We start from the raw sequence: 12,390 nt of genomic DNA, 5'->3' as shown, positions 1-12,390 counted from the left end.
TTTCTACCGGGAGATATCTTCAAAAAGAGCCGGCATTAAACCAATCGACTTGTCTACGTGTACATTTATGTTTTCACCATCTACATATTTCATCAGCTTTTGATTTCCATTTGTTGAGAATATGAACGAAAACTTTAATATTTTTGAAAGTCTGGTTATAGACTTTACATAATAGTCTCTTTCACATTAACTGCGGTCCTACTATCTGGACATGCGCATAACCACTTCCGCGAGTACGTTCTTGGTAACCACAGACGCAAGAAATGGTACGATCTTGTGTTGTTTTCAAATGTTTCAACAGAGCTGATGCTTGTGGCAAGGAGCAGGGAATAAGTTTTTTTCGTTTTCCCGTAGAAAAAACGTTTAGCATGGATAAAGGCTGTAAACCGTGACAGGTGGACACCGACGAATGCTAGCTACATTTGCTCCACACATTTCGAGGGAGGGTGGCACAGTTATGATTACGAGGACGTCAATTATCGACCAACACAATTTCAATATAAAGAGAAACGATCGACACCAACAGAAAAAGCTAGGGAACAGAGGGTAACACAAACATAGATGTGGTGTTGTATTAAAATAATGTACATACGTATCTTAAACTCAAAACATTTTTTAAAATCATATTGACCCAAAAGTGTCAAAGATCAAGTAATTTATTTCAAGGTCTGCATGGATGTATAAAAAGACATAACATATTTTTATGTAGAATTGTGATATACATGTACTACATTATGACATATGTAAGGAAAATATTTGTCACATGATTTTAGTTTTTCATTAAAATCAGTAACTTGATCTATCAAACATAACATCCACTTATCAAGAAGGAATGGGTATAGAAATACACAAAAATAAGATAAATAAATAAAACAAAATAGGAACTAAATGGTTTTTGTTTTGTTTATCAAAAATAGAGAGTTTCATTTATACTTGCATGTATAAACACAGAATCTAGTGTTATTCTTAATACACATCTTGTACCATTTGTACTGAATACAATTTATATACATGTACATTGTACATATAAATTGTAGGAATTTGTTGAAGCAGAGAAGGCAAAGAAATACACAGAGGATCAACATAAAATGTTTTCTGTCTTTACACGCTCCTATTGTGAAGTATCATCACCTGAGCATACAGAAACTGCCATATGGAATTTGAAACAAACAGATGATTCAGACATTATTTCATTCCAAGACAATGGTATGACTAAGCTTATTGCTAGTTAAGAATAATGTACAAATTCCTTTAGCTGAATTGTATGATGCCCACTCCCAGATGCACTGTACATTTTATCATTTTCTTAAGTTTTATTAGGATCTACTTCAGTATTTGAAATCTGAACTAATTTTATAAATAAACAATTTATCTATGGTATTTGCAAATGATTGAATTGATCAATTGATTTAAATATATCATCAATTCCTATTTGTGTCAAACCATCGACTTTATGATAAAATTTGCACATGTATGTATGACACTATATGCTACTTCAAGGTTTAGCAAGCACACAAAAAAAACAGTATTTCAGTGGTGGCGGTTGATTTTTACCATTGTGTAAACTAGGTTGTTAATATTCAGAATGCCAAACTGAACCTCTTGAGTTGATCGAAGAAAATAAAATCCTGAATGAGGAGCTTCAAAGGTACAAGGAACAGCTGCTTAAATCAAGATGGAGTACAGAGCAGATAAAAGACAATGAAACAAGCACCAAATTCTACACTGGATTGCCAACTTTTGCAGTTTTCCTTTGGCTTTTTAGGTACAAATTGTCGTAATAAACACAGTCACTCAATTTTGGTAAATATTTGAACAAAGTCAAATAATAAATGATTGGGGTTGGCGCTACTCTGCTGTATGGAACTCCTATGTTGTATGATGCTGTCAACATAGAAAGAATCTTGATTTTTAAAAAAATATTGTACTTATTTACCTAACTGCAATAAAAGGTTAATCTGAGGTCAACACCAGTGTATGATTAGAGTTTTGGTCATGCAATGCCTGATAATTCCCCTCTTTTCCAGAGATAAGCATGGTTTTATAATTGTGCTTTGTAACCTTAAAAAGGGGAGAAATTAAACCATTTTCATCATATTACAGGTTTCTTAGACCAAAAGCTGAACATCTGACCTATTGGAGTGGAGGTAAAAGTCAGAACCAGCCTGACAGAACAAGGTCCAGCATAGGGTCATTAAATATCTTATTGATCAGCTATTTGCAGTTCTGATGAGGATACGGCTAGGCCTTTTTGTCCAGGATATATCAGACAGATTTGGTATCTCGGCAGGAACTTTCTCTAAATACTTTTTCCACTTGGATTTCCCTCTTTCATTGTGAGCTTAAAGTGTGAAATCATTTCCCTAGTCGCCAAGATGTTGACAGAACAATGCCAGACATATTCAAGAAAAAATATCCTTCTGTTTGAACAATCATTGACTGCACTGAAATATTTGTACAAAGATCAAGCAGCCTTTAAAATCAAATTATAACTTTCTCCAATTACAAACATCACAACACATTGAAATTTCTAATTGGTATCACTCCATCAAGCATTATATCATTTGTATCTGAAGGATGGGGTGGTAGAGTTTCAGACAGACAAATTACCATTGAATCTGGGATCTTAGATTTGTTGCAAGAGAATGACAGTATAATTGCAGATAAAGGGTTCACAATTAGAGACCTTCTTAAAAAAAAGGTTGTACACTAAACATTCCTCCATTCAAAGGTGTTGCAGCACAGTTTTCCACAGCTGAGGTTTTTGAAACACAAGAAATAGCAAGATTGCGTATACATGTTGAAAGATCTATTGGACGTGTGAAAAAATTTCACATTTTTGATGGTGTTCTGCCAATTTCATTAGCACCACAGGCATCCAAAATCTTTCAAGTAGCTTGTTGGTTAACCAATTTTGACGTACCTTTAGTATCATGACAATATTCAAAATACCTTCTAGAACATTATATTTTGTTACCATTAAAATGAGTATTTGAAAGTTTCCATATTGACTTGTGTGTCAATTTTGTGAGCCTCTGGTTTCACTCCTGGTTTAATGAGATTTTTTATGTATGAATTGATGCATTTGTGTTTGCTCTGGTTGTTGTCTTGTGTGCTGTGTGCCAATAGTTTGCTTTCAAACATGACACCCCCTATATGAGCAGTTAAAGAAATTGTCCCCCCCCCCCAAATAAATTACTCATTTTCTTATTGTCATATATTGTTCCTTTTAATTACGTTTATCAGATTATAGTTAAGTACTTTTCTATATAACATATACGATTACATATATGAATAAACATGAAGATTTCAGAGCTTTCTATTACATGTGTAAATATCAATAAATTAGCTCCCTTGCCAACATTGATTTGGAGTGCTTTCTTAGTGAATTAGCATATCTGCGGGCCCTAATTAATATTAAATTTAAAATTCGATGAAGTGCTGTTCCTAGAGAGTAACATTGGTAATACATGATCAACATACAATTTCACAAGTTTGGACATCATGTCAGTGACAAAGATAGCATCAAACATAATTCANAATGTAGGATTTAAACATAAAAAAGTAAAGAAGTAGATATCAAATTGGTTGGTCTGTGCTAAAAGATTAAGTTAAAATACCTGTCAAGGGAAGATCCTTCAATGATTTGGTTAATCGAACTGTTAGGATTGCTACCAGCTTTCAGAAGCTGTCCAAACAAAGAGCTAGTTATTCTGCCTTTGTGAAGATTAAGCCGCATTGCTGACTTCCTTTGACCTCTTGTTGACTCCTCTATATAAGTCACTAACTCCTCATCTATAGTATTTTTATAATATCATTATGTACTAGTACTCCCAAAGTAGAAATGGGTGGTGTCTGCATGAGCTCAAGCTATCAAGATTTAATCATTGAAATGCATTGAATTTGTTAAAAAAAAGTTATAGTTGTTGTATGGGATTTATTGACTTTGTTGATTTGCACATCTGCAGACTGTTTGGACAATTCTCCATGCAAGTGTATTTTGCTAGATATTGAATAAAGAACAACAATCAAAGGGTTGTTCCAACAAAAATGCACATGATATAATACTGCACATGTTTCTTGATCATTTTTTTTCTTATTTCCACATCTCTCAAAATACAACAGCTGTGCAAACTAAATATTTGTACCTTATGCTTTATACCATGATTTACAGCAAACACAATCATTTTCATCTGTTTGTACATTTGGTCAACTACTGTCTCAACAACCGTCTCAACTACCGTCTCAACAACTTCTTTATGTACAAGATCTGGTACTTCATCTGGAATATTCCATAAGTGACTCATTCCTAAAATGTAAAAAAGTAATGTTTACATTAACGATTCCTCCTGATAGGGCCAACAACATATGTGTTTTATGTAACATACTATAGTGTTGAAACTGATTGAATGGAATTTCATAATTGATTGTGTGCCTGAATTGATTTTTTTATAGCTTTTATTTTAAATTTAAAACTGCAAATTAAATATCTAAATTAATAGATATAATTAATTGTATGGTCAAAAATGAAAGAAAGATACATGTTTTAGTCCTTGTATGTTTATCATAGATTTAATTATATGAAATATTACATAAGTTAATAAATTACTTTTTTAAATCAGGACAATTGATAGTTTATATAATCCTTCAGGAAAACATCAACTAAGAATGACCACAAGAACCAAGATTGATACCATATGCAAGTTTATCAGAAATGTTTACAAACCTGTGTTCGGGAAGATTTTCTTCAATTCCTTCAGCTTAGCCAGGGTATCAGAAATGTCAAATACTCTGTCCTTTGGATGGCGAGGATCATAGTCTACTGATCGGACTTTTGGATCTTCAACAAGCTTTGGTTTGTTAAAAGATAATGCACTAACAGGCTTTGGGATCTGTTGAGCACTCCTAGGCACAATCCAGTTGCACAACTTTGATGTGCAGCTTTCAGCTGATTCTCTAGCAAGTGCTTTAAGCCTGTATTTGCCGTTTAATGCAAATACAACTCCACCAATATGGCTACATAACTGGGCTAAACTGAAAGTAGTTATATACATGTTATTTATGCCGAGAATTATTAATCTTAACTAAGGAAGATGTTTGTGCTGTGTTTATTATTACATATCAAAATCAACATTTTCTACACTAGATAGCCAGATGATTTTGTTTTGACTGTTCAGATTCTTAAAATAAGTATTAAATTTTGCTATGCTAGATAACATATAATTTCTTTCATCCTTCAAGTATAAATATAAAGTCTTTCACAAAATAAATTGCACTTAATATACTGTTGAGCCAAATTTCACAGTTATGTAATTTTCTTAAACCTGTATAATGTAATTTTCCACCGGGAGAAGGAGCTTTATTTTATAAAATACTTACCCAATGGGACACTGACAATAAGCATACTGTACAGAGCATCTTTCATTGGTTGTCATACACAAATATACAGTATATTTGTCCTTTTTCATGGAGGCTAAACACGAAGCCATGACATAAACTATTTATCTCGAATCTGAAATAAAATTAATTCAAATTTAAAGTTTAACTTGTTATATGTTATAACTCATTTATATGATATAACTCATTGCACTCAACATTTATAAGACTTTTACTTGTGTACCCAGTATTAATACAAAGCCCAGTCATTTTCTTTAATTCAAAATCAAAGAAGTTTAAAAGAAATACTATTTCTATATTGTGTACAATCATATGAAAAACCTGCAGGTCAGGCAGGTGACTGTGATTGAATCCGGTCATCTAGATCTTGGTGAAGACGAGCCGCTATCCACTGCGCCATCCGACCCATCATATCCGTTACGCACAAGAACAAATATCTACTTTAGCTTTGACAGGAAGAAAATGGCGTCATTGATGTTAAAAGTATATTGTGAATACACTTTTATCAATCATCAATGATACAAAAATCTACGTACGGTAAACAGGGGCAAGTTCGGCCACTCCTGATATTTATTTCCATCATTTCCATATTTAGGACCTTAGCAGTTTAGTTGGCCTGGCATTGAACAAAAAAAATGGCGAGGAAAACTCTTATGTAAAATTACTTACAGTTGTGGGATCGCACAACGTTACACGATGTGCGGTGTGCGCAAGATGTGTGCACGGTGTGTGAACGATACAAAATTGGACGATCGTTGCTTGCGCACGTTTGTGCGGACGATCGACCAACGTTGTGCGATAACAATCGTGGTTGGTGTAAATTGAGGATTGGCTTAACAATAAATACGGTTTCGTGTATAAACATATAATCTTGATTTTTAGTATGTTTCTATATTCAAGCTACATCTTTAAGTTTATCTTTCTGTCAATACTTTCTTAAATTTAGAAATGGTGATTTTGGTGTTTTTTAGAGGACCTTAATCGACACATGTAAAATTACAACACAGTCTCGGCAACACAGGTAAGCATAGCCACTTTGTATCTGGACCGTAGTTTCCACCCGCCCTTGGCACTTACGTAACTCGCCAAGTTGTGAAAACCAGGTGAAGGGGAGCTATAGACCAAAACGAATGCAAATAACAAATATTAAACGTCCAGTTGTGTTTTCATAACGGTCATACGGTATCACATATCAGCTCTATGTGTCAGACACAGGCCAGGTAAAACTCCGGTCACTCATCGAATTGTTATTTACCTGTTCTGTTACCGAGGAGCCAAACCAATTATTGACAGTCTAACGTTCAGTGTATACTGTGTTACACGCATTGTAAAATTGTACATAATCTTAATTATAGAGGTGGGAGAAGTACAGTAATATATACAGTGTACATTATTGCATACGGGCCTTCCGTATTTTTGTCATTCCGTAATATTGATCAACAAATTTTACCAAATCGCACAGTCGTGCGGAGAGAAGCGCACAAGGGGGCGAACGATTGTTAAATCGCACAGTTGTGCGCACCACGTGTGGACGATGTGCGGACGGTGTGTGAACGATGTATGCACGGTGTGCGCACGGTATTTTTTGGTGCGTTGTGCGGTCACACAACTGTAACAGGAGAAAATTACTTTTGAGAGGGCAGAAAGAAAAACATGATTTCGCTTCTAGTTATGCGAATTTTCTGTAAACGGAATTGCAACATTTTACGGTTAAACGTGTAACACACTGCCGGCTTCAAATAATATACATAAAAGCCAAGCCAAGCACCCACATTGCCATATTGCTGTACGTTAAGAATTTATTGAAATATCAATTCGGGCCCGGACTGGTTTGGCCCATGTAACACATAACAAGTCGTTAAATTGGCGGTAAAATCTGACGTTGCATGCTTTATGACGCCATAATTAAGCTGATTCCAGTGAGGGCCGAACTTACCCAAATGCCTGTCCGAACTTGACCCATGGCGGGGCTCGTTCGGCCAGAAAAAGTTAAATAATGTTCAAAAACGTACGTGCTGCCATACTTCCCAGAACGGACTTAAATAAAAATAGGCCGAACTTGCCCCAGTCTCACCTATTATCATGTCGGTCTTAATCTCATTAGAGCTTGTGTTTTATTGTTATTCCTCGACTTGCCGACTTTAAATAAAGTTTATCTGATCTGAAAATCTCATTCTGAAAGCAGTATCCTGAATCAGTAAATAAAAGAGGCCAACAAAAGCTGCGTTTTTTTTAGGCTTTGCATTTTCATATTTTAAATCACTCTTGTTGACCCGGATGTCAGCGCGTGGGGGGTCGTAGTGTGGGTCGAAACCGGAGTACCCGGAGAAAACCAACGTGGTCGGGCAGGAGACCCCAACCTTTTCACGTCGGGGTCACCTGCCTGACCACGTGGGTTTTCTCCGGTTACTCAGGTTTCCTCACACACTTAATACCCTCCACGCACTAACATCTTGGCCAACAGGAGTGATTAATATAAGTTGAAATAACTTGTTTTGCATATAACGAGCACATGTTAAGGAACAACCACATGTATATAACGGTCACGTGTCTATCACGGCCACCTGGCTATAAAGGCAACATGTCTACAACGAACACCTGTCTATAACGATCACATGTTTATAACGATCACTGTCTATAACGTTAAATGTATATATCGAGCTTATGTCTATAATGACCACCTGGCTATAATAAACATCTGTATATGACTAATACAGGTTAAAACTGAACACCTGTATATAACGGTCACGTGTCTATAACGACCACAAGGATATTACGACAACGTGTTTACAACGAACGCCTGTCTATAAATTAAAGATAACATGTACATCTATAACGGTCACGTGTCTATAACGTTCACTGTCTATAACGAACACCCGTTTAAAAAGCTTAACTGAATTTCTCGAAAACTTCGAGGGACAAAAACTGGTAGATAAAAAAAAGAAAAGTGAGCATTGAAAACACGTTTTATAAATAGTGTTAATGAGATAGCAAGGAACTATGGGCAGGAGCACGGACTTAGAAATCTAATACCGTGGCAGTAGAGATATATCTACAGTGAACCCTCGTGTTACTGCCACTGTTTATCCGACGATATATTGTCATTATATAACGCAAGTTTGCGATACATCAAGCAAAATATATACCGGAATTGTTGAAAGGTTTTTGGGATTTAAAAAAAAATGACGTTATTTTTTAATAGCGATGTGGCAAATGGAAGGAGGAGGCAATAGACATGTATGGCGGTTTCATATACACGGACGCTGCTAATTGTACAGTATAGCATAAGTTTTCTAGTATATATCATGTGTCGGTAAGGGTTTGTGATATATCGTGTTTATCAATATATCAATTTAAATAAGCATCTGAAAAGATTAAAGGCAAAAACATAAAGGTTCATTCTTCGACGTGTACGTAATTTATTCTAACGTTACGCATCAATTTAAAATGTAAAGCCATTTTAAAGTGTTGATCATATGCCAACATCGTTCACGCATCATTAAACAGGAATACTTTCACTAAGAAGTATTTTCACATTTGAACGGATACATTCAGGGCTAAGCTTTACCTGTCGTCGACGATGTTGTTGCGTTTGTACAAAGTAATAAAACGGACCCGATATGGGTACATATACCAACATGTACATTTTGTGTTTAAAATGGTCGGTCATTTAAATGTCCGGAGTAGCTGGACATAGAGAATAAAGTGACCAGTCCGAGGCTTAATCTTTATATTCATTTAACCCTAGATAGGTATTATATATGCTAAACGCACAATTTCAATCTGTTTTTACTCCCCCTGAAATCTTTACCGACCAGCAGTTTCGCACTAGATGCAACATGCCTACTCACGATAAAATACCCTGCCATGCCTGAAATTTCTATACATGAAAAGGGCGTCTTAAAACTGCTCCAAGGTCTAAATCCATACAAGGCCTCGGGCCCTGATGACATCAAACCCAGAGTACTACAGTAAAAGAGCTTGCAACAGAAATAGCCCCAATTTTAACCCTAATATTTAATCAGTCTTTGGAAACAGGCATAGTGTCTTCAGACTTGAAATCTGCAAATGTATCACCTGTTTTTGTAGCACCCTTGTTATTTTAATATTCATAATTATTTGAATAAGTACATACTCAGTGGGAACATACTGAATATGAGTTCTTTAGTAACAATATAATTGACGATTTCATTATTTATATTTTAATCCGTATTTTGTTCTTTCATTCCGTTATCCGTGCCGCGTTTTCACTACCGAAGTCGCCGTATCACGTCATCGCTACTTTCGTTTTTAGATGTGTATACGTGTGTGGTCTATGTGACGTATTGTGTATGTTGTGCATGTCTTTTGTAAACTAGTTTGACAACTTGACCAATGACCTATGACATCTGTCGCATTGCGTGCATCTTTCCCGCCCTGAAGTTTTCTTCGCTTCCTCTGAACTTTCTATCTGCCCATTTCATCGATACCTTCCATACTGAACACATCGATTACCTCATCTCAATCTACATTATTAGCATCATGAACGGAGTCTTTCCCAGGTATCATACAAGGTAGGTCAATGTTCTGCTTATTTTAAAGGCTAGAATAATACTTTTTATATATTCGGAACTAGTATAGAATTAGAAGTAAAGTATTATTTATTCTTGAAATTATTATTTTCTGACTATTTCTAATTTACTTTTATATTTTCGCCGACGGGCGTGGTCAATATTTTTGTCATTTAGGAGAGCGTATGTATTTATTCTCACTAGAATTCTAGTTTATATATTTATAAATGGAGAACGTACCATTTAATAAACCACATTTATATATTATTGCGTACGCCATAGTGTAAATTATCTCGTCAATTATGTATTGTCCAGTTATAGTCTGGTCGTTTGGAAAACGTGTGGTGTGGAATGTTACAATCAATGTACGTATGTATTGTGTATTGCGTTATTTTAGTCAGGTGCGTTCGATACGAAATGTAAGTGTCTTATTTGTATATTTTAATGATTAACAAGAATGAAACTCCCGGACGAATAAAATGTTGAACCTCAAATCATGGCTTGGTTATATCTGAGAATCTCCACGTCGTCAGGGAATTCTACAAACCTCCGTAATTACATTTATAAAAAGGGTCCAAAATTTTAACCAGAAAACTACAGGCCCATATCTCTGACCTGTATCTGTAGCAAAATTATGGAACACATTGTGGTCTCAACTATCATGACCCATGCCGATACCCATAACATATTGTATCCATTCCAACATGGTTTTCGCAAATCGCGATCACGCCAAACAGATATCCTCATAATGGACTTTTCTATGGCGTTCGACAAGGTCAGTCATTCTCTCCTAAACCATAAACTAAAACATTATGGTATACGTGGAAATGTCGCAAACTGGATCGAGAGTTTCCTGACCGGTAGAACTCAGACAGTTGTAGTTGAAGGGGAGAAGTCTGAGTTTGTCGATGTCCATTCCGGGGTACCCCAGGGGTCAGTTTTGGGACCCAGTTTATTTCTTTACTTTATAAACGATATCCCTGTAGGTCTAAATGCTACAATCCGTTTATTTGCAGACGACACTATTGCATATCTAGTTATCAAGACAAACAGCGATGCTGAAACACTTCAAAAAGATCTTGACAAACTAGCGCTCTGGGAAAATACGTGGACAAAGATTTTCAAACCCAAACAAATGCAATGTGTTGTCGGTGACTAAAAACAAAACTCCAATAGTCCAAAATTATACTTTACATGGACACATACTGGAACATCTTAGTCAGGCCAAGTATCTAAGTGTAACACTATCATCTGACCTTAAATGGGATTCACATATAAATACTATCTGCCCAAAAGCAAATTTTACGCTAGGCTTTTTAAGACGAAATCTTAAAATTCGCTCAACATCAGACAAAGTACAGGCATACAAATCATTAGTTCGACCATCACTTGAGTATGCCTGTACAGTACGGGACCCTCACATCCAAACAAATATTGACAAGTTGGAAATGGTCCAGCGAAAAGCAGCGCGCTATGTGATCAATTAGCACAGGTACAACCATCGTACCTCCAGTGTGTCAGAAATGTTGGACCACCTAAAGCTGCGCCCTCTAGCAGATAGACGTAGAGATGCTCGTCTGACCATGCTTCATAACATTGTAAACCAGAGAGTCGCTATCGTAAAATCAGACAGATTAATCCCTACAGTTAGAAAATCCCGAACAAACCACCAGTTTTCGTATCAAATTCCCCACTCAAAAACCCAGACCAGAAAGGCATCATTCTTCCCTAGAACTATACCCGAGTGGAATAAACTCCCACCTGACATTAAGCCACACAGTTCGAGAGGTGACAATGGCACTGATGCCAGTGTGAGAGCCGTCAACGAAATATCCCCATTATTAACGAGAGTGGACAGTGGTCAGTGAAAACCATGACGGATATTTTTAGTGTGAGAGTGGATTTCTTATTTTCGTGGGATAAAACCGTTGTTTAGATTTCATACAGGTAAGTGTAGCTTATTCATATTCTTAACTGAGAGTCGAACTTTCTAAAAACGACAGATTTTTCTGACAGCTATGACTTCAAAAGGTTACCGTTTACCATGACACGAAAATCAATTCATAGTTTTACACACCTACAGATAGTAAAGATGTCTGTAATTTGATGAACGCTTAATTGTATGGAATTATTTGATCTATCACCCAATAAATAATGTTTGACAATTTTGTATAAATATCACATGTAATATCGTAATTAAAAATCGTCAATGAAAAATCGATGTTTATGAAAGATTGTGCAAATTTGTGTTACAATCTAATAGAAATCAATATTATCAACGAGAATTTGAAATTAAATTTTATACTGTTTTTGAATTCAGTTGTAAGTCATGATGCCAGATTTTATAATACAGAAATGATCTGTCATACTTACATATGTCCTGGTACTTGTCCTTGTCTTTAAAAAACGTGAAATATCCGGATGGAAATATACTTTAAATTAA

The 12,390-nt window shown here is 35.7% G+C and overlaps 1 protein-coding gene across 1 annotated transcript; it reads right to left on the bottom strand.

Annotated features, from left to right (window-relative positions):
• Nucleotides 1-3,598: 3,598 nt before the first annotated feature.
• Nucleotides 3,599-12,390, bottom strand: LOC110456277. Its single transcript, XM_021506908.1, has 5 exons — nt 12,321-12,390; nt 5,380-5,512; nt 4,727-5,034; nt 4,037-4,309; nt 3,599-3,795 (listed from the first exon to the last, which is right to left on the bottom strand). Exons 2-5 carry the CDS (start codon nt 5,487-5,489, stop codon nt 3,599-3,601), a joined length of 888 nt encoding a protein of 295 aa, XP_021362583.1. The 5' UTR covers nt 5,490-5,512; nt 12,321-12,390.

This window comes from Mizuhopecten yessoensis, unplaced genomic scaffold (genome assembly GCF_002113885.1).
Source record: "Mizuhopecten yessoensis strain PY_sf001 unplaced genomic scaffold, ASM211388v2 scaffold8613, whole genome shotgun sequence".
Classification (NCBI taxonomy): domain Eukaryota; kingdom Metazoa; phylum Mollusca; class Bivalvia; order Pectinida; family Pectinidae; genus Mizuhopecten; species Mizuhopecten yessoensis.
Note: the sequence above shows the minus strand (reverse complement) of the source record. Positions and strands in the feature narration are given on the sequence as shown.